At 49.9% G+C, this 26,604-nt stretch overlaps 8 protein-coding genes across 8 annotated transcripts; 4 read left to right on the top strand and 4 right to left on the bottom strand.

The window, feature by feature from the left end:
- Positions 1–185: 185 nt before the first annotated feature.
- Positions 186–2,516, bottom strand: FTJAE_9620 (zinc finger transcription factor ace1; the record flags this gene model as incomplete). The annotated part of the gene is made up of 1 exon (XM_037356560.1): positions 186–2,516. The coding sequence occupies one exon, from the start codon at positions 2,514–2,516 to the stop codon at positions 186–188; it is 2,331 nt and encodes a 776-aa protein (XP_037203352.1).
- Positions 2,517–7,900: 5,384 nt separating this feature from the next.
- FTJAE_9619 (uncharacterized protein) lies at positions 7,901–8,950 on the top strand (the record flags this gene model as incomplete). Its single annotated transcript, XM_037356558.1, has 1 exon — positions 7,901–8,950. One exon carries the CDS (start codon positions 7,901–7,903, stop codon positions 8,948–8,950), a length of 1,050 nt encoding a protein of 349 aa, XP_037203351.1.
- Positions 8,951–9,260: 310 nt separating this feature from the next.
- FTJAE_9618 (polysaccharide export (CAP59)) lies at positions 9,261–10,583 on the bottom strand (the record flags this gene model as incomplete). Its single annotated transcript, XM_037356557.1, has 3 exons — positions 9,261–9,583; positions 9,724–9,952; positions 10,002–10,583. The coding sequence occupies 3 exons, from the start codon at positions 10,581–10,583 to the stop codon at positions 9,261–9,263; spliced, it is 1,134 nt and encodes a 377-aa protein (XP_037203350.1).
- Positions 10,584–11,270: 687 nt separating this feature from the next.
- Positions 11,271–13,695, bottom strand: FTJAE_9617 (dolichyl-phosphate-mannose mannosyltransferase; the record flags this gene model as incomplete). Its single annotated transcript, XM_037356556.1, has 3 exons — positions 11,271–11,689; positions 11,742–13,377; positions 13,438–13,695. The coding sequence occupies 3 exons, from the start codon at positions 13,693–13,695 to the stop codon at positions 11,271–11,273; spliced, it is 2,313 nt and encodes a 770-aa protein (XP_037203349.1).
- A 1,543-nt stretch (positions 13,696–15,238) lies between these two features.
- Positions 15,239–15,896, top strand: FTJAE_9616 (uncharacterized protein; the record flags this gene model as incomplete). The annotated part of the gene is made up of 4 exons (XM_037356555.1): positions 15,239–15,407; positions 15,459–15,472; positions 15,528–15,728; positions 15,780–15,896. 4 exons carry the CDS (start codon positions 15,239–15,241, stop codon positions 15,894–15,896), a joined length of 501 nt encoding a protein of 166 aa, XP_037203348.1.
- Positions 15,897–16,291: 395 nt separating this feature from the next.
- On the bottom strand, positions 16,292–17,497 carry FTJAE_9615 (actin like 2 3 complex subunit 1A 1B; the record flags this gene model as incomplete). The annotated part of the gene is made up of 3 exons (XM_037356554.1): positions 16,292–16,332; positions 16,384–17,211; positions 17,275–17,497. The coding sequence occupies 3 exons, from the start codon at positions 17,495–17,497 to the stop codon at positions 16,292–16,294; spliced, it is 1,092 nt and encodes a 363-aa protein (XP_037203347.1).
- Positions 17,498–17,927: 430 nt separating this feature from the next.
- On the top strand, positions 17,928–18,641 carry FTJAE_9614 (u2 small nuclear ribonucleoprotein B; the record flags this gene model as incomplete). Its single annotated transcript, XM_037356553.1, has 3 exons — positions 17,928–18,013; positions 18,063–18,279; positions 18,333–18,641. 3 exons carry the CDS (start codon positions 17,928–17,930, stop codon positions 18,639–18,641), a joined length of 612 nt encoding a protein of 203 aa, XP_037203346.1.
- A 1,781-nt stretch (positions 18,642–20,422) lies between these two features.
- FTJAE_9613 (mannosyl-oligosaccharide alpha-1 2-mannosidase) lies at positions 20,423–26,379 on the top strand (the record flags this gene model as incomplete). The annotated part of the gene is made up of 8 exons (XM_037356552.1): positions 20,423–20,915; positions 20,974–22,313; positions 22,370–22,597; positions 22,669–22,689; positions 24,214–24,730; positions 24,792–24,999; positions 25,052–25,261; positions 25,317–26,379. 8 exons carry the CDS (start codon positions 20,423–20,425, stop codon positions 26,377–26,379), a joined length of 4,080 nt encoding a protein of 1,359 aa, XP_037203345.1.
- Between the last annotated feature and the right edge of the window lie 225 nt (positions 26,380–26,604).

Here is a 26,604-nt window from a genome sequence, read left to right as displayed (position 1 = left end):
GGAGTTACAAGAAAGCTGAAATACATGAATAAGCCCAATCCCGCGCTGGGTGGCATAAGAAAGTGTCGTGTCTCATCAAACCAAAAAAAGGCTGTTTGGCAATTTGGTTGGGGATCATTATACAATTTTGAGGTACGTGTCCCTTACCTAATACTCGGGAAGTTCCACGGCAGAAGACTGGATCCCTATTCTCCGAGGTTCTGCTGCAAATCAACGTTTGACCAGTCCATCATCTGAAAGATGTCCTGGGAATTCTGGGAGAAGCCCAGGTTGGCGCTGGGGATTTCACCAAACAGCGACTGGTATTCATTGGTCTTGGTCATACCATTGCCATTGTCATTAGGGAAGAGCGGAAAGTCCATGCCGTCTCCTGCAAAGGAGTCGTCAAAACCTTCATCAACATCCCGTAATGAGTTTGGAGTGTAAAGCATGGCTGTCTCCTGGCCAGTTGGCGAAAAGTGAGGAGCAACAGTCGGGATGGGAATCTGCTGCTGGGGTTGCTGATACATAGGCAACTGCTGTTGCATCATCTTGAGGTTGGAGTTATACATGACAGGCTGCTCAGGTGTGGGCAGCTGAGCAGGAAGCTGCATATGAGCAGCATAGAGGTCCTCGTTATCGATGATGAAGGCCGAGCCATTCTGGTATGGGGCATACTGCTCGTAGGAACTAGCCGAAGCAGGCGAGGTGGAATCCATACCCAGATCCAGGTGAAGTGTCTCGGAGGGAATGTTGTTGATTGACATCCAGTCCGAGTCATTAGGGTAGAGAGGGAAGTCGCCAACGAATTGTGTCACGTCGTTCTGAGGTGGAGTGGGCACACCGTTGTATTCGGTAGAAGAAGGCGTTGACATGTTACCCAGAGGTGGAGTTTGTTGCTGAACGCTGCCAGCAACTGATGGCAGCTTCTTTCCGTTGGTCTTGGTTCGAACGTAGGTCCAGCCATGGGCTTTCTCCATGTGCTGCTTGCAGTTGGATTCACGTTTCGACTTATAAGGGCAAGGCTTGAACATGCACTCATACATGGCAGGAGCAGCAGAGTGCTTGTCGTTGTGGTGGCGGTCCATTTCCTTCTCAGTGGGCCATCCATAGGTGTGATACTTGCAAGTTGGGACAGGGCACTTCCAAGGGCGAGAGTGAGTCTTTTCGTGCTTGGTGAGATCGCAAGGACGCTTGAACTCTTTGTTGCAGCCGGGCTCGCGGCACTTCTTGGGAGCTAGCTCCTCGGGTGAAGCATTCTTCTTGCGGCGAGCCATGGATCGTTGAATCTCCTCCTCGTCCTCGAGCTGCTGACTCAGGGATCGCTTTACTTGCATTGGCGAGTCGCTGTCAACCTCGACAGGCTTACCAGTGTCCAGAGAGATATACGTGCCGTCCTTGCGGACACGAACGAGCTCGACGGGGCGACCTTCGTGGAGACCACCGATGAGTTTGATCTCGTCGGATCTTCGGCGAGAGTTAGTTGGATAGTCCAAGGGAACAAAGCTGGGTACATACGCGTCGATATCCATATCGTCACCGCTGTTCTTTGCGGCAAGTTGTTTTCCGTATTGTAGAATCTGGTCCTTCAGGTCGAGGAAGTATCCGTTAGTGTAAGGCCGGTCAGCAGGTCGAATTTGTTCGCGGTCGCTGAGATATTCGACGGTCGCTTGAATGCATTGGACGGACGTAAGGCAGAAATCCAGGTACAAAGTTGCTGACTTGGTCTTCTCCTTCAAACACAAATTGCGATAAGTATTTTCCCAAACGCCAAAACCAGTCAGAAGCTGACTTACCGGTGCCATAAAGATCAATGTTTTCTCAAGATCTCGCAAGCAAATAATTTCCTTTGATCGAATTCGTCGCGGGATGTCAAGAACAATGGGCTCAAACTCCTTGAGAGTCGGCTTTGCCAACAAAGGGCGCAAAGTGTGCTCGTGGATGCGGTTAATAGCCTTGGGCCCCAGAGAGGGAAGCTTTTCCGATGCTGCGGCAACGGATCTTGTGATGGCGGATCGTGTTTGCGCCTTTGTCTCCTTCTTTGCCGAAGTGACTGCACCCCGCTTCTCGTTTGTGGAAGCCACCGATGTACCCAAACCGCTATCAGACTCATGGTGCCGTGAATGGCGAACAGAGCGAGGGCGCAGAACGCGCCTCTCCTCTTCTTTTGTCATCTTGGGGTCGACGATAGGTCCCTCGAGGAAGCCGCGAGGGATGGGGAGACTGGTGTCTCGAAGTGTCTTGATACTAGACTTTGGCGACAGTGAGAGCTGATCCAAGGATAGAGCCTCATCGATGTCGTTCAGAGCCAGGGCCACACGTCGACGGTTGGCATCGACGACATCATCCAAGTGAGACTGAGCCCGAGGCAGCGTGGGAGGGACAAATGTGTTGTCTAGAGCCGAAGATGATGAAGTAGGAGAGTGAAATGTCGCACCCTTACGGAGGGTAGAGCTGTTCTTAAGGGACAGGGCATTGTCGGTGTCGCAGTCCGGGCGAGTCACCGGAGTCCTTCGACGAGGGTGGGAGAAGGACATGGCTTGGATTCAAGGTGGGTATGAGATAAAAGAGACAGTCGACCGATGGCCACAGAAGTCCTGAAGCTAAGCCGGGGAGTCCCGTTAGTTCAAGAGCGCGACCTTTGATGCAAGCAAGTGCTTGGTAGTGAAGGACGGGGAAGTGAGTCACAGTCGAGATTCTTGAATCCCACACCCAGGACACAAAGGCCTAGACGTTGATCAAGGCCAGATTGGGACACGGGGTGATTGACCAATACAACGAGTTGCAAGTGATACCGGGAAAGGTAAAAAATAAGACGAAGTCCAAGTAAAAAGACGAGACTGAGATGTCAAGACGATATAAAATGTGAACCGTACCAGATCAGAGACCGAAGATGTATGCGGATGATCAGCCTTGATGTCGAGGAACCAATGCGGTGGAGGTGGCGCAAGATGATAGAACGACAGGGAAGGCGAGGGATGAACTGAATAATATATTGCTCAGGCGGTAAGACGACTCGGCGAGACTCGAAGAGAGTTGCTAAGCGAGACGAGACGTCGAGTGACAAACGCGTGAGATGTTGATGAATGAAACAGGACGCAGCGTTGAATGTTGGCGATGCGAAAGGCGGGTGGAACTGGAGGAAGGAAGAGGACGGGCGGAAAAGGGTATATGAGGGTTGACCGAAAGGGTGTACAATTTCGGGACCCACAGGGTGTGAGGAATCTAGAGTTCTAAACGGAGAGAAGCTGAAGCTGGCGGCGGCCTCAGGATAACGAGGAAAATGGTGAGGTGAGAGTGGGATTGAGAGAGAGGTTTGGACTTTGGAGAGGAAGAGGGCGAAATGGGAAGTGTCTACGGACGAGCGAGGTTATGCTTAGAAACCGAGTCGAAATGGGCTCCGCAATCTCTCAGCCCATGGCCACTGTTGCCTAAAATCCCTGGACGCTAAATCCTCTTCCAGCATGGTACGGGCTGAGGCGCAGGATCCCCCCTGCGCAAGGTTCAGTGTGATAGGGCCCAACCCGAGGCAGTACTCCAGTCACTAACAGAGTTGAAAGTCTAACTCCTTTTGACTTTCCAATTCCTGAGCATCTGACACCAAGACTCACCTCAATCCCCCCGCAGAGCCTCAAACGTCTCAGACTCGGAGTTACGACTTGGAGTACCTCGACTATGACAAGCGACCTTCTCTGTATCCCCACAAACTCCGCCAGATCCGACCGCTCCTCTCCCGCACCCCTAGAACCTTTGTGGTTCACTGCGCATCATCCAGTTCTGTCCGTCCATCTCGAGAGGCGCATGAGGCAGAAGAATTTCCAAGCTTGTCATTGATCTGAGGGAGAGGCCAAGGAGCAGTTGACGATGAACTTGGGGGCCAGAAATGGTACCATTGCGTATCTACTGTCGTGGCCCTCTGTTTCTCCGCGAAATGACGGTGTTTGTTTTCATTTCGGTTTCAAATAAGCTCGCGTTTTAGATGAAACCAATTCTAATCTTGGGGGGTCACGATCACAAACCAAACGCAAGGAGAGAAGAGGAAATGGTGTTGTCTACGGAGTACGAATTGTGCTAATAATTCACTTACAAATGACGTCGGACCGTGGTGGTTTGGCAACCATTGTCACTGTTGTGAACCTATGGAAAACGCCTTGCGGAGAGTCTGCAGGGATCGACACCGGGCGCATCTTTTGGGTGGTCCGTGACCGTTGGCTGTCAGCAACAGATATCCGTAGAGTGACTGGGTTTAGCAGTCCGGAAAGAACTCGGAATTTTTCTGGTATGGACATCAAGATCAATAGATAGTATTTCGAGTGTTTGAGAATGAAGATCGTATAGATTATGGAGAATTGTCCTTTCAGAAACCGAGATGTCTTCTATTATGCTTGCGGTCTGACTACACGCCCTCGTTTGGTGTTCAGTCAATGCCTGCCTCTTTTCCGAATGATCCTCGTGTGGCCATTCTGACATCCTACGGATACTCATCTGGCAGTCTGGTAGCTCATTGGCGTTGACCACGCTAATGTGGCATAAACTAGTCGCTATTCTATTCGTCGGTGGTCTCTGATTGACGAGACGCATTGGTGTTGCAGTCGATGCATTGCATTTCCACCCTCCACCTCAGCCCTCTTTGACGGCTGTGCCTTGCAATCGATGGCGATGCGCAGCCTCTCTGCATATTTTATGTGCCATTGGTTTTATATGGACTTTGGGTATCTTGAACGGTTTTGATCAACCGTGCCGGGATGTGCTGTAACTCATTAGGAGGGAGACTCACCGAAACATGCATTGTTGTTGCTAGGCCTTTGAGCAGATGAATATTGGTGCTTGAAACAGGACATGATCGACTGACAACCTCCATCGAAGAGAGACACGACGACTCACACGCGTTATCATCATCACCGAGACCTCATCTTGGCTGCATCTAGATCGAACACAAGACACACCAACCTCTAGATATTCTCCTTCAACTGGTTCCTGTGCCTGTTCCTGTCTCCAAGGACTCTCCACCGCCAACGCCTCCTTTCCCGTAGCATCGGCCCACAGCCAATGGACCGATAGTGCATTTACTCCACGCATAGGGCTGCTGCTCTCCGCAGGGGTTGGTCGAAACAAAGGTCATGTCACCCGTCCGTTGACTCAATGGCCGGCGATTTCCCTTTTTGATTACGAGCGTGGACCCCCATCTTTTCTCCAAGCTGTTGCATTGCATTTCATCGCACTGCTAGCCTTTTCAGAGCTTCTGCCCTGACTGAAGCATGCGTCCCAGATTGAGGCCGCATGTCCTAGATTTACCGGCCGGAATCCGTAGCCGCCACCAGAATGATTCTCATCAATCGCTCAAGACGAGTCGAGTCATCGCTGACGCCCGCTCTATGAATCTGCGTCAGTAATCACGCGATTGTAGATTCTCGCGCCCTTGGCATATCTTTTTGAGGATAGCACGAATGCACGAGAGTCCTTTTGCAACAGTATGAAGGCATCGTAATCAACCTAGGGATCTTCTTGTCACCGAATTCCTGCTTACAACCAATCAAGATACACGTACACGTACGCAAATATGCATACGCCTTTTCAATAAGGTAGAAACAACCACCAAATACGTAAATATACACGCAAGCCAGCTGTTTCATTCCGGCCCTAGTTGCAATTTGTTCATTTATTCCAAGAACTTTTTGTCTTGTACGATGTTATCAAGTCCTATACTAACTGCCATTTTTAAACACGTCCCTGCCATAAGCCAATCAGAGTCAATTTTATCAAGCAGCCTACCTTAGTACCAAAGACCCTCTTGTGTCCGGACAGGGACAAATCTGGATGCCTCGAGTGGTGAACCCCATTCTCAAGGCATCCGTATTCTGGTTCGCAGGGGATACGTATGCATTTGCGCCGTTTCTGGGAACCAGCCAGTAGTGGAATACCTTTTTGACATGAACATGAAATCGTGTGACCCCTGTATGATTGTTGACGATACTACTAGTCTCGGGGTCTAATGGCGTGAACCAGAATAACTTCTTGACAAGCTTAACAGGGGAGCTCGTGATCAAGGCACCCATGGATTGGGACTTTTGATTCGACATTGACATACTCCGTACTCTGATCCTAATAGGTAGATCCATGCTTTGATTACAAGATCCTGGTGGTGATCAGTATCAACACAATCTAGATCTTCTTTTCCTGGTATGGGTCTCCTAGCGTTGTCTACTTGTGGCCCCAGACTCCGAGACTCATTTAGGATGTTCCTATTTTCGACATAACGAGCTGAATATCTTAGAGGCATGTGATATCAGTAAAACGATAGAAGTTCTGCAAGGAAAGCCCTGAAACCTTAGGTGTACAATCTTTATCAAGATATGAGCGGGACAACTTGTCCAGTACTAACTTAAATCATTTCTTACAGCACAATCACATCAATACTACGTTTAATACAATAAAAATAAAAGGACGAAACAGGATATCGAGTTCTCATAACTACAAAGATATTGAAATCTCATAATTCGGATGGTTCACTTGAACCTATGTCTATTCCTAATTCCCAGTGTCAAAGCTAACGCCAGGTGACGATCTCAAGGTAGTAATACAATCTTATACCCAACCCGCATACTCATCATGAGACGGTATCTCCATATAGGGAGCGTTCCTCTCATCCTCGGTGAGAGGAGAAACGGTGTAGGACCGATCAATACGATCCCGTACACTGCCAACTCTTCTGGGATTATTGCGTGTGGTCCTAGATTTGCGAGGCTCATGGGTCTTATATTGTCCCACGGGTGGGAGAGGAACACCCTTGTCCACGATTACTTTGTTTCCTACCTGCTGACCGCGAGCGCCACGTTGGCGCTTGGAGGAGTTTGCTCGCGGATCATTGGATTGTCTCCGTGGCTGTAGATTTGTCAGCTCTATTCCTTGAGACGAAGAACCTACCTGTCTTGCACCTTGCATTGGTGCCGGAGAGCAGTTCGGTGCGTATGCACCTGGGGGACTGATATATACCCAATCCGAAGGGCTCTGTTGGGAAGCCATACTCATACGAGGCTCCTGTCTATATGCCCCTGGTTGGTGGGCTCTTTCGGGCACCCTCAACTCCCGATGACCTCCGCTTGGCTGTGGTGTTTGTACTTGTCCCGTCCCATGGGAGGCTCCAGCACCATGGGTTTGCAGAGCAGTGAACCCCCCATAATCCCTCCTTTCTCTTTTCTTTTTCGATGCCTCACAGTTCGAGCACGACCCTAGTCGAACTTGCCGACTCTGGGTCTTGCCATGAATTCTTCGAAAGGGGAATACCCCAGGGAATGACAAACAGGGGCAATACGCCTCCCAACTATCTTGCCAACATGTATATGTGCGGACATGCCTGTGGTGGCCGCACTCCTGGTACTCGTGGTAAATATCTAAACACATTTTGTTAGTATGTGAGGATGGGAAGTTCTTGGTTTGTGATATTGGCGTAGAAATGGTGCTGTTAGTGGTTAAAGGCGTAGTCTCGATGATGGTCTGTGTCTGAAAGGGGAGATTAATGAGATTGTTGTAGAATTATAAGCAGATGGCCACTATTGCTATATATACTCGATCGCTATTGTTTGAAACATGGGGCTGTTTTTCTGTCCTAATGGTGAACAACTGTCCAATGCGTGAGTCAGCTGAACAAGAGACGTTGGTCATATTCTTGTTCAGTGTCATTACAGATATTTAGACGATCATGCGATTGCGACGGAGACATGAATATGTAATGTTCTGTGTTCATACCAATGAACAGATCCGAGGTCAACGTACATCTAGATTCCCGCCTCTAATTTATTGAATAGATAGAACAGTTCTCCTCTCCGGCAAAATACTTAGGTATAATAAGAACGCCGTCAACATTCATTCTCTTTGCCCAAGACCTTTCTCTTCAATACCCTGGCCAAACCACTCCAACAAAATGCCTTTCCATGAACGAACTCGGGATTCCTCCGTCGCTGGTCGACAGCAAGATCAATGCCCACAAGTCCGAGGAGGATGGGAAAAACTCATATCGTATCTCATTTGGCCACACTGGTTTATAACAAGGCTTGTTCGTTGGTTATTTGGAGCATCATCACCTGATCACCCTATCCCTGAGAGCAGATCAACCTGGGGAACATGGGCTTTTTCGATGAGAAATCTTCCCAGTGAAGCTCCAATTGCGCGAATACCACTTCATCCAACCCGCTACCACTTGGCCGGATTGCGTGATCAGGATATGGCCCGCGAGTCTCATGGCCAGCCTCACAGTCCCCCAACAGCAAGGAGCCTCGACTTCTCAAGTCTGGGATATGTTGAGAACGGGTATTTAATCCCACCCACAAGCCGCCTTGACAACAACGTTCCTACCCCCTCTAGTAGTCATGGTTCAAGCACCTCGGCTCCAAGTCAAGATAAGGCTACCCCCCTTACTGCAGAAACCGTTCGCTGGCCCTTCCTATCCTCACCTTCTGAAGACGGTGAGGAATCAGACGAAGAATCAGGCATCGAGATGGAAGCTGTGACCCCAATAGCTAAGCTGCCCGGATCTCTTTTGCCATCTTCTGAGCCCAGTGATAATTCAGAACAAGAATTTCATGGGAGAATAGGAACTGCGGCCTCACCGGCTAGGGTTTTTATAAACCGTCGCAGAGACCTTCCGATCACAGCTGGCGGCTTCTGTGAAGCTTTGCAGCTTCGTACATCAGTTGCTAGCGGCTTCTCTGCAGAGAACTTCTCTTCAGACCCTGAGAGTTCCTTGAACGCCTCATCTCCAGCAATTGATGTTGCATCTACAATCGAGACCACCGAAGACCGGAATGAGGGTGAAGATGAGGAAGACGAAGACCAGAAGAAAGAGATAAGGTCTACCGCTGTGCGTTCGGTACAACTGTCTCTAGTTGGTCGACCAACTTTGATCCACCTACCTGCTCGACCGCAAGTTAGCCCAGGACACCGAGTTCCAGGTTCTCCCCAGTCCGATTCGTAAAGTGATTGAAAGATGTGCCTGGTCGAGTTGATCGCAGTAAAAGGGATGATGGGAAGGAATTGACTTGAGATAGAGTAGGATTGATCCCAAATGCGAGTGTTAGGAGAAAAGTCGATGTCTGTTTGACCCGGCATCCAGATACGGAAGATAGTATGTCGGAACCATGCTGTATAATATCATTGGGCGTTTCTTTAAGATGGGAGTGTCTTTCTGCACGCCCTGGAACTCTTCGCACTTAGAATAGACAATCTTTCAGTTTGACAATATGGGTATCTTACCACCAATTCCTGTCCTTCTCGCTACCGAATATCTAAACATGTGCCCAACCTCGTTCAACAAGAACCTGCATCTCGTTAATCAGGCAAAACTCGCCCGGTTCTCTCCCCCCTAATTTCTCCCACTCCGCAACACGTCCCCTGACCACCCATGCGTCAAACGGTGATGATACCCATCGCATTATGCGGTTGATCCAGAGACCGGCGAAGATCTGCCATGTTGACACCCATGCGCCTTGTTCGGGATGCACGGCTTGGTATGCGCGTAGGTTATAGCCCACGCGGACATGAGGATTGAGGTATACACCTCTGGTTTTGGAGAGGGGGTTGTCGGCGTGGATAAGGCAGCATTCACAGCCTTCGAGGTGGTGTTCAGCTAAAGAGTCCGGAATACCCCGGAAACGCAGCTTCGACGATGAAGTAAAGGGCTCTACGGGCATGGCGACTGGCGAGACAGTCAGTGAGGAAGCGCCCGTCTTTAAGCGTAGGAAAACAAACCAATTCCATTCCAGCAGCTTGCAACAGGCACAGCATCCAAGTGATTAACAAGAGCATTCCTCGAAACACTGCTCTTGAAATACGGCCAGGTAGGCATCGCATGCGCCTGTCCATTTGTATCCCTCAGTGCAAATGTATCATAGTACTGTGGCGGTTTCGAGAAATCAAGCGAGCAAGCTGCAGCGTAGTCACCGCCGTTCGTGCCGAGGAGCTTGAGCACATCGTCTGTCTACAAACTTTGTGAGATGCTGACCATCCTACCATAGTAGTTGACGTACCGTGAAGACGACATCGTTGAGAAAGAGAACCTTGTCGAAATGCTGTCCTTTCTTGGATAGGTCTATCAAGTCCTGTAACGTCCTGTTTCTCAGCTTTGCGAGAAACGGTATCCGTCTCAACTCGCGCTTCCCCCTAGGTGTGTCGATCCAGCCTTCTCCCTTATTTGGATTCTCAATCTCATCTTTATGCGTGACATCCGACATCTCCACACGATGGGGAACTCCTAGTCTCTCGAGCTCCTGATCCATGTGATGCAGCTCCCTTTTAGTATTGTCCCAGCTCCCGCTCTCAAACACACTAACAAAGACATTCTCTCGCCCGAAAAGCTTTGCAAGTTCTATCACCGCAGGACCCCAGTGATCCCTGATTACGCGCTCGTTGTTGAAGTGCATGCTTGCGATATAGATGCGCCCGGGAGGCTGCGAGAGCTTCGGGGCTGGTGTGCGATCGGCATCGAGGAGGTTCCTATGGATTCGAAGGACATCGAGAACGTTGATTATGACGACGAGGATGAAGACTATCTTGGGAAAGCGTGAGCGTAGGAGGCGACGAAGGTAGAGGCGGTTCGTATGCGAGACCATGTTTCCTTATGCGTGGTTACGAGGACAGCAAAGCATCATAGAGAGTGGAATTAGTAAGGTTGGTGCAGCCTCAGCGCGATTTAGCGGGCAAGAGCATGGGACATCATCCGAGAAGAAAGATCATCGTTGGTTATGATGTTAAATGCACAATTGACATTGGATGCATCCCTTGATTGGCTCATGTCGACTACTTAAGGTACACCTATAGCCACACCCGACAAGCCTGGTCATCCATGTAACTTAAATGGCGGCTACCTACGGAGTAGAGCTAGGTAGCTTAGTGACCGCCTACTATAATGGGGCAGGTTGGCTCTCCCCCCAGCCGGAGCTCGGCGTGCGGCAGAATTCTGGTTCAACGACATGAAATACAACTCATGGCCGAGCATGCCGTCCAAATGTTCAAACAAATATCAGATTGTTTCTCTATTCTTTCAATAGGTTACACATCTTCCTTCACGTATTCTATCATATAGAGAAAAATGAGATTGGTTTTGTCTGGCACTCATGGTCCAACCCCCATCGACCCGGTATATCCCATAACTACCTAATCTTGTCATGATCAGTGCCATGACGCCTTCATTAACTCGACCCAAGTCTCATGGAAAAAATGCCAGTGGTATGTCCACTTGAAATTCGTCGACCCAAGAATCTTCAGACTCAAGTTTGGTCGAATCACCCTATCGCCGTCTATTTGGCAAAGTGAAGGTCATATCCTAGCCACTTCCTTCGGAGAATGGCATCGACGGAGAGACCAGGGTAACCATAGGTGAGAGGCAGGAAGAAGTACCAGCCAGCAATGATCAGAGACAGAATGGCACCACAGGCAATCCAGGCACCGAGCATGCTTTGGCCGGCGAAGCGCTCACGAGCAGTGACATGGTGCCTGGGGCTAACAGGTCCCTTCTTGTCCTTGATAGTGACCTCCTCAGGAGCTTCAGAGTTGAAGATGAACTCAAGAAGAGCGCCAGCAACAAGACAAGAAGCAAGGTGAGCTGGAAGGTAGTGATGCAAGAAAAGTTGTCGTCCCATGAGGAAGAAAGGGAAGTAGTGAGTAGCCCAAGCAAGGAAGAAGAAACCGGTAGAGTTATACAAGCGCGATCGAGTTCCTAAAATTTCGTTATTAAATCAATCCTGAACATGTATTTCGACAAGACTTACGGCGATCGAGAGCGTCAACACCACGGCGCAGAGATACCTGATCAGCGAGAAGAATACCGGCATAAACAGCGAGAAGACTGCTAGCGAGCCACCAGCCAATGGGATTGCCCAAGAAGTAAATCTGTTGGCGAGTCTCACTCTGAGTCCAGAAGCTCACACCACGGAGCAGGAAAGGCCACTGGTAAGGGTGGCTAGCATAAGGGTGGCTGCTGGTAAGCTTGCTGTTATGGTAGAACATGGCGCGCTGGAGCTCGAACCACTTCTGGAGGAAGGGCAGAGACTTGACCTTGCGCTCAGGCTTCTGGCGACGAGGATGATCAGCAGGTAGAGAAGGAATGTCCTCGGCGATCCAGACGTTGGAGCTGGGCGCAATCTGCTTGTTACCGTTGATCTCCTGCTGCTTGTAACCCCATTCAGGGAGAGGCTTAGTGTGAGTCCACATGGCAACCTTGCTGGGGTTGTGAATAAGCTTGAAGTGGCCAGCGACAGTCTTGAAGTTCTGGTTCTTCTTGCCGTGCTCGATTCGGACCTCGAAAAGCGTGTCCTTCTCACGCTTGCCAAAAGCCTCCTCGGGAGTAACAGCAGTGAATTCCTGGTTGGTGGGGTAGTAAGGAGAAGCGACATCGTGGGAGAGTAGAATCTTGTCGGTTCCGACGTGACGAAGGCGAACCAGTTCGTGGTTCTTGACAATGCGGCCCATCTGCTTATCGTTATTGGCGGGCAGGATCTCCCAGTAGTTGTTGGTGTCGTTGTAAGGGTAACCAGTAATCTGCTGGCCCTGGGACGAAACACGGCCATCATCGTATCGGAGAGGGTAACGGTCCTCGTGACTGTGAAGGTACGTCTTGGTCTCCTTGTGCCGAATTGTGATCTGGTCATAGTACTGAATGTCGATGGAATTGGCCAGCATAACGTTGTCGCTCAGGGTCTCCTGGAATTCAGGAGTCATGAAATCATCACCAGGACCGGATCGGTAGAGAACCGCGAAGTGAACCTGGAACCAGAAGAGGTAGAACAAGAAAGGCATGATGATCAGACCAAAAGCCCGAGCGGCAAAGTGCTTGGTAAATTCCTGCAGGCTGATGGCACCGCCAGGTCGGTTAATGTTGAGGAGGTCCCAGAGGTCGATGACAACGGCAGAGCCGATGGTAACGAAGGCAAATACACCAACGTACTTGACCGAGATATCGCAAGACAGAGCGAATCCGGTGAGGATGAGCCACTTCCACCACTTTCGGGAGAAAGGCTCATGTCGGAGCTTGTACCACTTGATGTAGAAGAGGAGACTGCAGGCCATGGCGAGGACCAAAGTCGCATCTAGGAGGATGAGTCGGGTCTGGCCGATGTGGGCATTATCGAGGAGGACAAGACCAGCGGCGAGGATGCAAGCGGGAAGACTGTAGCCAGATTCCCACATGATGAGATATGTGACCGAGACAGTCAAAGCACCAAGAGTAGCGGGGAGAGCTCGGTACGCGACATAAGGAACTTTATTCGCAATGTAGGAGTCGCCGATGTTCTCGAAGTGGAAGTTACCATCGTAGCCAACGAGCCAGCCGACAAAGGCGAACAGAAGCTTGCCGAAGGGAGGGTGGACGTCGAAAAAGTAGGTTCGCTCGAGGTAGTATGAGGCGAACTATCAAGCAATGGTTAGCTATAGCATCGAATGTTAGGGAATCCAGTCGTGCTTGCTTACCTTTCCAAAGTGCACCTCGTCAAAGACAACCTCGTTTGGATGGCTGATACCCCAGAATCGAGTAACGAAGGACAAGATAGTGATGAGGAAAAGGCCAATCTTGTACTCGGTCTCGCTCTGGGCAGCGGCTCGCTGAGCGCCAGCCTTGGCAAGCTTATCAAGCTCGATATTAGGATCGAAAGAGTCTTCTTCGGAGGGCTTCTTTGATGGTGCGCCCCTCTGTCGCAGACTGCCCTGCGGCGTGGAGCTTCGAGCCATGATTGAAGATGGCTATAAGCTACAGATGCGACAATCAGTTAAAGGCCTTGTCGACGTATATATAAGGAAAGAAAGTGATATGAAGTATGCAGAGAAACAACCACGTCTCACAAACGATTCAGAGGAACCGTAGGTCTCAGGCTTACCTCAGGGGTCAGATAGCAGTGCCCTGGTTACACCAAGCGATTTGTAGAAGAGAAGAGGAAATAGGTGAACAAAGGAGCGATAGAAGAGCAAGTAGAGGTAGCTACTAGAAGCAATTACCGCCTCAGTAGAGAAGTTTCACAAAAAATAAAAAGAAAGGAAAGAAAAGGGGCGATTGATTAAAAAGAGAAACCTCCCTGTGGTCGAAGTTATGGGATCAAGTTGATGCTTCTGGCGTCGAGGACAACCTGGCCAGCTTGCCTTTTTTTACCCCTGTCACTGGAGGAGTCTGGGCTAGATGGGATGGACGCAGGGGTAAAACCCCACTTGTGTTAGCTTTCAGCCACTTGACAGCTGAAGTTGCTAACAGTTTGGATGTTCTCAAGGGGAGTCAATAAGGAGCTACGGGAACCAATTGGGTCACGTCGAGTTCTAGCTTCAGTAAGGTAGGAGAGGGAACCTCGACCAAGCTTTGCTGATAATGCCGGGTTTGGAGATGCTCAGCAACAGGGCTGAAAGCATACCGTGGTCAATTAGATCGTGATTACGAAGTACTGTTTGACCGCCCACCCCGATCTCTAATTGAACACAAATGTTTCGGACATCGTAGATTTTCTACAAGTGGAGTACTAACTTTCTCGTAGATTGTTTGATTGCTCATTGCCGTCGTCGTTGGTCACGCTGAAACTTAAGTTGGTGGTAAAGCACAAAGAGACCAATGAAGCTGCATTGGCAACAAACACCTAACTATTCTTCTTCTGGTATTGAATAGAGCACCAATAGAGACACATTTTGTTCAGAATTGAACTATAAGTCTGTTTGCCCAAGAATTTCTATTGAGCTCCTGAACAAACACTGCGATATATGTAACACATCTAATATTTAGACGCCATGGCTTCATGTCAATAACCAAACAAGAAAGATGGGACAGCACCACGTTGTTCTCTGACTTTACCTCTTTAATGACATACTGCCATGGCTATAATAATAGAGCTCCCAAGAGAAAACCCTCATGTTCAGAGCTCTTCAAAACGTTCCTCTGCCGCCGTCTGCGGAGGGCGCAATGCGGGGCCTCCCGGAGAGTCGCCAGACTTACCACAGGTTAGCCGATCAACGGAGCTCAGCAGCAGTAAATTAACTGATTTTATGTACCTGTAGCAATTGACCAGATACAACCAAGTCCAATCCATTCTCTCAAGGTGCTTTCCATTGGCTAGCTTCGGTTTACCCCTCCGAGTACTCACCGAACCTCCGGAGCTCTCGTTCATAACACGGCAACCAAAGCTTACTTGAACCCCTTGGGAACTAATTCATCAAAACCTCAGCTCTGAGACTCCAACTCGATCATTCTCTTTACTCTAGGTACGTCGGTAATCACAATTGTCATCCTTTTTCTGCCATGTCATTTTCTCCCATTGCGCGCAGAGCTTCACGCTCTATCACCTTTTCCATCCGAACAATTCCCCGCCAGTATATCGTAGCGCCAGCCAAGTTCACACTTTCAACCAGACACCAATCGACAATGTCTTCCGACCAGCAGATCATCTTCACCAAGGACGCCCCTGCGGGTAAGTTATATAGATCCAATCTCTGGTAAACCTTGACTGACAGTATCAAAGCCCTTGGCCCTTACGTATGTTTAGCTACCCCTCACTGACAAGGCCAACACTCATGATATGCCAAACCAGTCTCAAGCCATCAAGACCCCCAACATGATCTATTGCTCTGGCCAGATTCCTCTTACCCCCGAGGGTGAGATGGTTCAAGGTATCACTGAGCAGACCCGCCAGGCCTGCAAGAATGTCCAGGCTGTTGTGGAGGCGGCTGGCTCGTCTATTTCCAAGGTGGTCAAGACTACAGTCTTCATCTCTGACATGTCCTACTTTGCTGTCAGTGCCCCAGCAAGTCCAATGATCCATTCATTTACTGACGGCTTCTAGGAAATCAACACCGAGTACGAGAAGTGGTTTTCGCACAAGCCTGCCCGCAGCTGTGTGGCTGTCAAGACTCTTCCCAAGAACGTCGATGTGGAGATTGAGGTCATTGCTCTTCCATAGAGCAGAATCTTAGCAAAGCCAAAGCACGCGATAAAATAGAACTTGATATAAACAATCATGAATTACTTGGAAATCGGTGGGAGACGTAGCCCTATTGTCACAAAACCATCAAACAGACAGTGCGTCTCGTAAGGCCTCGTAAATGCCTGAGCTGTTAGATAAGTACCTAGTGAGTTACGATCTACTTTATGAAGCGTAGGGATCAAGAAGTACATCAAGACCTTTCAAAGAGACTTCCTTTTAAGTACACACGGTACATAAAGTACTGCAATGCCCGATATAAATCAAAGACATGCATGTCCGTGGGAGGCATGAAGTTTGTAGACCAGCGGCAAGTTATTATTGGATGTAATCTGCCCGCTTTCTTGCAGCAGTATATTGTTCATTCAAACTATCTAAGTGCTCCATACCACAACCCTACCATCGACGCCGCTTGCTACAATATGTGTCAGTTTACCGTAACTTGTAGGTACGACTTTGTACTTACTGCTGAACTTGGTAATGCGGTCACCCGAGGTCTCGAAAGGCCTGACGGTGCTGATGGTATTTTGATGGATAGTCTTAAGTTGAGTGTCATCCTTGGTCTTGCCCTTGAGGTCCATTTGTCTGAACATGTTCAAAGCAGACTCCTCGCGGTGCTCGCCCAGACCGGGACGGCCCTTCTGCTCAATAGCACCAGCTAGCTGCCAGCCAGCCTCACCACCTTGGAAGCGGAAAGCCTCACAGTCGTAACCAGCAGCAATGATCTCATCTTCGCTGGTCCAGATCAGACTCTTGAAAGGAAGCTGCTGAGTGGAGACGGTGACAACTGCACGGGGAGGCTGCTCAGGGCCGGATGGGTAGACAACAGTGATGCTACTATCATGCGCTGCGAATGCAAGACTGTCTCCGCTTGGAGAGAAAGAGACGGAGTGCACCCATCCAGCCGAGTTGTTCAAGTACTCCCCACAAACGGTGTTGAAAGGGAGTCGCTCGCCCCAGACTCCAGGAGGAGGTCGGGAGTCCATACCTTTGATGAAGGCGGAGAAGACTCTGGCGTGAGCATCAGTGGATCCAGCAGCCAGGAGAATCGAGTTGGGGTGCCACGCAACGCTGGTAATGGTGCTGCGGATGGGCTTCTTCAGGTGCTTGGACACCCACCAGTCGTTCTCCTCTTCGAAGTAGCAGACAGCAATGACGCGATCGCCGGATCCCACGGCGAACTTGTTCTCGGAGGGAGACCATCGGACAAAGGTAGCAGCCCGGCTGATTCGAAGAAGGACCAAGGTAGGCTTATAACCGGTTGGGGATGGCTCCCAGACCAGAGCATTACGATCTGGTTATCATGTAAGGCCCTGCGGACGAGACATTACACAGGGGTAATTCCACGCTGACTAACCTTGAGAGCAAGTGACGATACGTCCGCTGTTTGGGGCAATATCAACACTAGTGACCGTCTTGTCGTGGCCCTTGAGCTCATCTTTTAGCTTGAAGGCATTGCCAACCTTGCCATAGAGCTCGACAGCAGTGTCTCGAGCGACAGCGAGGACGGAGTGGTCGGCCGAGAAGGAGTGATCGGCGATGGGGTGGTGGAAGAGGTGGTGGACTTCGGGGGCGGCCATACTGATTGGTATTCGCGATAGGAGTAGCTCTCTACTATCGCTTTGAAGCTGATTGAGAGAATAGGAGCAAGAAAGGCCGTGTTGAGTTGGGTGCTGACGATGGATGTCTAAGTAGGCGGTAGGCTCCAAGCTGGCGGTGGGGGTGGGGGGTTACGTAGTGCTGAAGCTCCAGCCAGTGGATGGTAGAGTCCTTAGGTTAAGCTTGGGCCACAGCGGCTGTGCTTGTCTTGTAGTGCGAGGCTGGCAATTCTAGGCTCGGCGAAAAATCTCCAATCCATCAACACCGCCGAATATCTATATCTTGGAATCCAATTGCACCCGTAATCAAGACCACAGTCTTGGTACAAGAAGCGCCGGAAAAGCGCTGAACTCGGGATCGCGACACATCGATTAACAATATCGAACCACCGGCGTCTGTTCAACTACCACAATGGCCGCCGTAGCAACCGCGCCTCGTGGTCTTCAGCCAAATTCATCTTTACCAGCCAAGGTCCAACCTATTCCTCCTAATCAAACGTGAGTCCTTCGTTTTCCTGCTCCTTCTCAAGTCGTGCTGACTCTTTAGCCTCTACGTAACGAATCTCCCCTCCTCAAAAATCCAGAAAGCCGACCTGCGAACCGCCCTCTACCTCCTCTTCTCCACATATGGCCCCGTCCTCGATGTTGTCGCTCTTAAGACAATGAAGATGCGCGGCCAGGCCCATATCGTATTTCGGGACGTTCAGTCTGCTACACAAGCTATGCGATCTCTCGAGGGACAGACGTTCCTTGGTCGCGACTTGGTAAGTGAAACCTTTCCGCGATGGTGGTGAAATCAGTCTAACTTGTTCGCTAGAAAATACAATATGCGAAGTCAAAGTCCAACTTTGTGGCTAAACTCGACGGCACTTTCAAGATTCCTAATGCCGCAGGTGCTGCCAACGTCGAGCAGACTGAACTGCAACAGAGCATCTTCAACGCTCCCCCTCCCGGCTCAGCGCCGGCACCGACGCCCGGCTCTGGTCTTCCTGCGAAGCCTGCTGCGACCGCGGATCACGTCATGGAAGACGCCGACACACCAGGTGGCCGAGGACAGAAGCGAACCCGTGACGACGAGGATAGTGATTCGGATGTTGCCATGGAGGAGGACAGTGACGATGATTGATGAACAAGAATGAACCCATCAAGGTCGGCGACATTTCTGAGAGGCGCAATCGATACGCTGCTACATTGCCATTTCCTTCGGGACCCACAGCCCTACGCAACCTCCGACAAGTCCGAGCCATATCATGAGATAGTTGGTCCTGTCGCACTCGAATTTGGAAATTGCGTCTCCCAGCAAGCAGGGGTGGATAAAGAAGGATGGGACGCCCGTGATAGGGTGGTGCTGTGAACAAGACGTTAGTTAGGCCGACCAATCTTGACGATACCCGGAATATTGAAATTGACTTGTGCAAACAGCTCTCCCCAGAAAAACGTACATCGGCCGAAATACCGCCTACATTGCCCAGTGCTCGAAGCCCGCCCTTGTACTGGTCTGGTACAAGGCGGCGAAAGACAGTGTCAATGTTGAATGCTGGCTCATCGGCAGGTAGGTTGCGTAGATTGAACCATAGACATGGCACACGATACGTGGGGTGAAGGTGAATTTCATACTCCACCATTGCAACTTCTGGGCGAGTCCGTTGCCTGATTAGAGCGGCCTGTCGTAATCTGTAAGACAAGGTTCGACATTTGGAAGATATTATATTGAAGATGGGTTACCTCGTCTGCTTCTTCAGCATCTAACATATCCTTGTCCCCACTTATTGGTACATGCGTTTTGTCGTCTGAGAAGGAGAATCCATCCAAATCTAGTGAAAGATCTCCATGATCTAGATCAAGTTCAAGAGGCCGCCTTATTTGGATATATGTTGTGAAACCCCCACCATAGGCGAAGTCTGTGCAAAGAGCATTGCAGAGCCTCAGTTTCCACCGTGCCCGTTGGGGGCCCAAAGACGCTTGACAGTATTGCCTGTCAAGGTGATGGCATGCTTCTGAGAACTCTTCCGCGGTAAGGGAAGGGAAGTTTTCAATACTCATTCCGACTGAAATATTGTGGTCGAGGTCTGGAGAGTTTTAGTATCAGATGTGAAGTTGTGATTGAGTTGGGTATCGTTTCCACGTGCTGTGATTTTAGGTACAAAGGGTCCACGTACCTGAGCTGGTGGTACTTTTATTAGTGCTTCAATCTAGCACAACATGATTGTTTGACATGACTATATTTTGTTGGATGTAACATTCATGTAAGCTTTGATTTGTTAAGGTCCCCTATCTATTTGTTTCCAGGAATTTAGTACCTAAGGTCCAGGCAAGGTGTCAGAGGTTACAGTTGCACTTGATGTCACACAAAAGAACACTTTCATATACCTGGCTAGGTTTCGATCACGATTACTTTGCTCTCTCACTACAACTCATAAACAGTATTGAATCCGACTAATGGCAGCTCATGCGGTGGCACTATTAACTACGCAAGTCTGCTTCTGCCATAAATCCTACAATAGGCACCTAGTGATTCAAGTTGTAACGAATTGGTTTCGCGATATAAAAGGGAAACGGAATTGCTAGGTCCGAGTGCTCGGGCCAGGGCGCTAAACTTGACCGAGAGTTGGTGTCGCAATCGCAAACGACACCTTTTGTATAACCCCTGGTCGCGTGCCGTATAGTAAAAGCTACCCCAAGCTCCTGATTTCGGTTCTGTCTGTATTTCTGTCCTTTATTGACTCTGGTTGTTTCGTCTCAAGCTTGAGACTTTTGTTGCCGCTTTCTTTGTCCACTGCTTGCTTACTTGCGACCTGTACATAATACTTCTTGTCCTGTCTTGCACTGTGAAATCTAGCGTCTTTCCGAGTCATCTGCTCTCACTCTACCTGGCTAGTCTCACTTAGAAATGAAAACACCAAGTCAATGATTCGAGATCCGTTCAACATCCACCGAACCACAAGCACCTTTGGACGCCCGCAATCTCGAAACATTCCTGCGCCGTCGCGGGCTGAGGCCGATGAAGTAGCTATGGCCTTCTCTATGCCCCGAACCGTTCCGTCCTTCGATAGTCGTCAACGAGAGCTTGAGGATCGATTCTGGGGTTCTGGCCAGAAATCCAACAAGTCGGATCGACTACCAATGTACAAAGACAAACCTTATGCGTCGCCTTACGACGATGAGGACAGACCCTTTTGGAAGCGCAAGAAGTGGATGACCATTATTGCCTTTGTTGTTTTGACATTAATATATTGGACTGGATCTTCGAAGAAACCCTCCCCGAAGCGAACGGTAACGACCGATTGGAGCTACACAGGCTTGTCCAAGGATGATAGAAAGGCGAATTGGGATCACAGAAGAGATCGTGTGGTCGAGGCATTCGAGCTGAGCTGGGATGCCTACAAGCGATATGCCTGGGGTATGTTTGGCCGAATATCTGGACGGGATTCAAATTGGCTGACCGAAGATCTCGACAGGATTCGATGAATACCACCCGATCAGCAAGACGGGTGAAAATATGGCACCAAAGGGACTCGGCTGGATCATAATCGACTCTTTGGACACTATGATTCTCATGAACCTTACATCTCGTGTCCAAGACGCTCGTCATTGGATCTCGGACTCCTTGACATGGGATCAGGATCAGGATGTCAACACCTTCGAGACGACGATTCGAATGCTGGGTGGGCTTCTAAGTGCACATTACTTATCCACCGAGTTTCCGGGGCTTGCGCCACTGGCCGAGGATGACGAGGGGGCAGCCGGTGAGGATTTGTACCTCGAGAAAGCTAAAGACTTGGCCGATCGTCTCATGAGCGCATTTGACTCACCATCTGGTATCCCATATGCGAGTGTCAACCTTGCTAAGTTCGAGGGTATCCCCTCACACGCAGACATGGGAGCGTCGTCGACGGCGGAGGCTACAACTCTCCAGCTTGAATTCAAGTACCTCGCGAAGCTCACAGGAGAAAAGGACTTTTGGGACCGTGTGGAAAATGTCATGAAACTTGTCGACAACCAGGGAGCTCAGGACGGCTTGGTCCCCATCTTTATCTATGCAACCTCGGGCGAGTTCAGGGGTGAAAACATTCGTCTGGGAAGCCGCGGCGACTCATACTATGAGTATCTTATCAAGCAATATCTTCAGACGAACAAGCAGGAGCCTATCTACCAAGATATGTGGGACGAGGCGCTTCAAGGCGTTCGCAAGCACCTCGTTACATATACTTCGAACTCCAAGTTCACCATCATCGGAGAGCGACCGAATGGATTAGAGATGCCACTTAGTCCGAAGATGGATCACCTTGTGTGCTTCATGCCCGGTACAATAGCATTAGCGGCCACAGAAGGCCTTACCGAGGCTCAGGCGCGCAAATCGCCGACGTGGTCGAAGAAGAACGAGGACGATATGCAGCTGGCGCGAGAAGTCATGGAGACATGCTGGGGAATGTACAAGTACATGGCAACAGGGCTATCGGCCGAAATCACCTACTTTGAGATTGACAACCCGCCAGCGGCTTACGGTAATCCTCGAAATGGTCCAGTTAATTTCGACCCAAGTCCGGACGCGGAGTGGCGTAAGGACTTTACTGTCAAGTCTGGCGATGTCCACAATCTCCAGCGACCCGAGACAGTCGAGAGTCTGTTTTACATGTGGAGGATCACCAATGACAACCGATACCGGGAATGGGGTTGGGAGATGTTCAAGTCTTTCATGAATCACACAGCTGTGCGAAATGGAGGAGGCTTTACAAGTCTGCGCAATGCCAATGTTGTCCCTCCTAAAGTGCGGGACAACATGGAGAGCTTCTGGCTGGTAAGTGATAAAGATGTAAGCGAGCAGACAGCCAGGATGCTAACATGATCACACAGGCTGAAACACTCAAATACTTTTACCTCCTGTTCTCACCTCCTGATCTCCTACCTCTTGACAAGGTCGTTATCAACACCGAAGGACACCCACTGCCTCGCTTTGACATGGGACAGTTATTCTCTACAGGATGGAAGAGAAAGCCAAGAGACGCCAATGGCAAGATCATCGCTACGGCCGTCAAGGCAGAAAGTCAAGAGAAGGAGGCCGTTATGCAGGACGCCAAGAAGGTAAATTAGAGCAGCTGATACCGTGTTTGCGGTGATTGGATGCTGTGAATAGGTAAGCTTAAGTGATATAGGGTGGCGAAGTTACGTTGAGCGTATGTAGCATTTATTTGATATATCATACTGTTTGAACATGGGCAAAGATTTGAATAGAAGCCCGAAGCCTTGGTACTGAATGTACGGAGGTATTTTCTCGAATATATCTCCCTTCTGGTCAAGACAGATACTCTTTTCGTGGCTTTGCAGCTGCCTTTCCGGTCCAAGCTTCAAGGGAGACAGGGTTGTGACGATTTCGAGAAATATGGTTCGATGGCTTACTTGTACGGGCTTGTGCCTGTCTGTTTGGCGAGCAAGGACGAGGAGGCAGATAGGAAAGGATCCGCTTCCCCGTGTTTTTGTTCTTGGCAATATGATTGTATTTGCGATAGGCCCTGGATCATCGTATCTATGCACCGGGACCCATGAGGGCTAGAACGTGAAGTAGAACGAACGAATTTCCTTTTGTCGGGACCGAGAAGAGGGGAGACGCAGTTGGCCGATGAATGGAAGGGTCCTCGTATCAGGGCTGAAATGAATTGGGAGAGGGAGGGACGGGAGTGTGATAGTCAAACTTAGTGGTGAATGCACCTGCTGGAGATGGTTTAGGTGGGTTGCTTGGGAAGACAGGGGTTGCAGCTGTTGGTTTTGAAGGATTACCTTTAGTAGCTTGTGATTTATTTTCGATACGGCGTTGGGCCATGGTGTGTGTATACTGACCAAAATCTGGTGTTTTGTCCCTCGGAGATCTAAGATGGAATCCACCATTTTCAATACCGAGCAGTGAATCCACATCTTCAATTCTTTACGTATTCTTTCAAGACTGATCGGATGCACAGACAGACAGAACCCGGCAGCATGGTCCAGGCGGTATCTTCAGCGTGCGGGGGGGTCCAGCCAAAAGGCGTTACAGCGTTACAACGACTCACTCTAGACGTCCTAAGGCTCCCCACCTCCACTGCAATAGCGTCACCTCGGTCCCTCTCCACCAATGCCCGTGGTTATTCCTCAACGCTCGGAGCGTTTGACAGCTCGATCTCAGTGGCGTCTTAGTTGACTTTGGATTAGCATTTGCTGTAAGTGGTCAGAAGATGATTTGATCTGATACCAAGGATCCCTTTGCCCATTGGAGAGGGGGGGGAGTGGTTCAACGCCAAGCAACTGTCACCGACTGTACTATATTACTCCCTCTCCTCTGAGTCTAGAATGATAAGCACACCTCCAGCCCCTTCTCACACGACCTTGACGTTATCTACTACCTTGTTTCTCTTTCTGTTGATTTGATTAATTGATTGTTGCGCACATGCAGTCCATCAAACTTGACTGCCCCCATTTTCAGCTCTAAACTTAAACATCGCATGTCAACTTATATAGCAACACATATCCACTCATCGCGACAACTACATCACTGTCCTTTCAAACTCCACTGCCTTCTTGGTGGCGATATGCCGACCGTCTCACTACGCCTATCCTGACGATCGAGATATCAGCAAGCCAATACATCGCCTCAAATACAACCACCTTTTCACACACCTTGAGTCGTTCGCTAAAGCACTGTGACCCTGACGAACCCCACGAACCAGCGTCCTCCGCCGACAAACCGCTTACTCACAACATATACCTCCCACTCACCTCCGACATCCGCATACGCCTACGCTTACAACTCCGACAACAATCCCCAGCGGAGGGCCAGCTCCAGTCATCCCACAGTTCGGGATCGACCAAGCGTGAGCTCGGCCCGCGCACAGCGCGCAGGCTCAAGCGCAAGAATGGCGCCTCACGATGTCGAGCGCGGGAGCATCAGCAAGATGAAGGAGGAGTCGCTCGCCCCCGGGAGTTCTTTTAGCATGCGCGAACCCGAGTACGGTGATATTTCCCCGCCTTCTTATTGGGACCGGTTCGTCGATGGCTTTAGGCGCGATCACAGATCAAGTTTGTTCACGAATGATCCGTTGGGGCAGCACGAGGGATCCGGAAGGGTGCATGATGGAGCGCATTACTACGATATCCAGAGTGCCATGTTGGAGACGGCAAATTCAGGCCTTGCGAGAGAGTTGAAAGGAAGACATTTGCAAATGATTGCAATTGGAGGCTCCATTGGTGAGTACATTTATGGTGGTCACAGCATTCCTCGATGGAGAAAACTAAGACATAGGCATAGGTACTGGGCTTTTTGTCGCATCGGGAAGAGCTTTGGCAGACGGAGGTCCAGCATCGATCTTGCTGGCTTTTACTATCGTGGGTGCCATGCTCTTTTGTACATGTCAAGCGCTGGGTGAGCTTGCAGTAATCTTCCCAATTGCTGGATCATTCTCATCGTGGGCGACTCGGTTCATCGATCCGTCTTGGGGATTCGCAATGGGGTGGAAGTGAGTGTTCTTCTTTTGCTGCTGGCCCGGCCTCATATACTGACTTACACAGCTACGCGATGCAATGGCTCATCGTGTTACCGCTCGAGATCATCGCCGCATCGCTAACCCTCTCTTACTGGGACGAGAGTCTTACACGCGCCATTTTCGTCTCTGTATTCCTAGTCGTCATCATAGTCATCAATATGTTTGGCGTCAAAGGCTACGGTGAAGCCGAATTCATCTTTTCCATCATCAAGGTCATTGCTGTTATTGGCTTCATGTAAGTGTTTTCAACTACATGTTCTCAGCCGTTGCAGGATTAACATTCTACTCAGCCTTCTCGGCATCGTTCTCAACTGTGGCGGAACGCCAGATAGCGGATACATTGGCGGCCGCTATTGGCAAAACCCTGGTGCTTTTAACAACGGCTTCAAAGGAATGTGCAATGTGTTTGTTACAGCTGCTTTCTCTTTTGCTGGCACTGAGCTTATTGGCCTCGCTGCCGCCGAAACAGCGAATCCGCGAAAATCGCTGCCAACGGCTTTGAAGCAGGTGTTTTGGAGGATCACGCTTTTCTATATCGTTGCCTTGACATTAGTAGGACTCCTCGTTCCACATACTGACCCTCGGCTCGTGGGCGGTAACAGCGATGCGGATGCATCAGCCTCACCTTTTGTGATAGCCATCGAAGAAGCCGGCATTCAGGTTTTACCATCTGTCATGAACGCGGTCATCCTTACTGCCGTCCTGTCCGTCGGTAACTCTGCCGTCTTCGGTTCCTCGCGTACCCTTGCTGCTCTTGCAAACCTTCGGCAGGCTCCCAAGATCGTCGGTTACGTCGACCGCAAAGGCCGACCACTCGTCGCTATTGCGATCGCGAGCGCGTTCGGCCTCATCGCTTTCCTTGCAGATCTGCCCGAACAAGGAGCTGTCCTTGACTGGCTCATGGCCATCTCAGGCTTATCAACCATCTTTACATGGGGCTCTATTTGCGTGTGTCATATCCGTTTTCGCCGTGCGTGGGCTGCCCGTGGCCGCTCTGTCTCTGAGTTACCCTTCCAATCCCAGGTCGGCGTTGTGGGTTCTTGGGTTGGTATCACACTGAACGTTCTTGTCATCATAGCGCAATTCTGGGTCGGCGCCTTTCCCATCGGCTGGCAAGAATTAACAAGCGCCCAGGTCGCGCAGAATTTCTTCCATAAATGGGTTGGCGCACCCTGCGTTTTGGCCTTTTATATATTCCACAAGCTTTATTTCCGGACTACGTTTGTGAGAATACGAGATATGGACGTCGACACTGGACGTAGGGACTTTAACGTCCCTATCCTTGTCGCTCAGGAACGAGAGGAACGAGAAGGTTGGCCCCGATGGAAGAGATATTATAAGTTCATGTGCTGAGCCATAGAATTATGACGAAATAAGAAGAGGCCTCGGATATATACATATCATTGTGAATTTGGTAATTACCCGGGTTAGTATGGAGTTGAATTGGATGCACTCAGAGCGCAGGATTCGTTACTTATGACCACCCACTATACTATATTTATATCTGCACTTGTAATAACGCCATGTTTTTGCACATCCGTTTCGAGCCAATTCCATACCGCTGCGAAGTTGTGCTGG

This window comes from Fusarium tjaetaba, assembly GCF_013396195.1.
Source record: "Fusarium tjaetaba strain NRRL 66243 chromosome Unknown NRRL66243_c0000218, whole genome shotgun sequence".
Classification (NCBI taxonomy): domain Eukaryota; kingdom Fungi; phylum Ascomycota; class Sordariomycetes; order Hypocreales; family Nectriaceae; genus Fusarium; species Fusarium tjaetaba.
The sequence above is the reverse complement of the archived record's forward strand: the minus strand, read 5'-3'. Positions and strand labels throughout refer to the sequence as shown.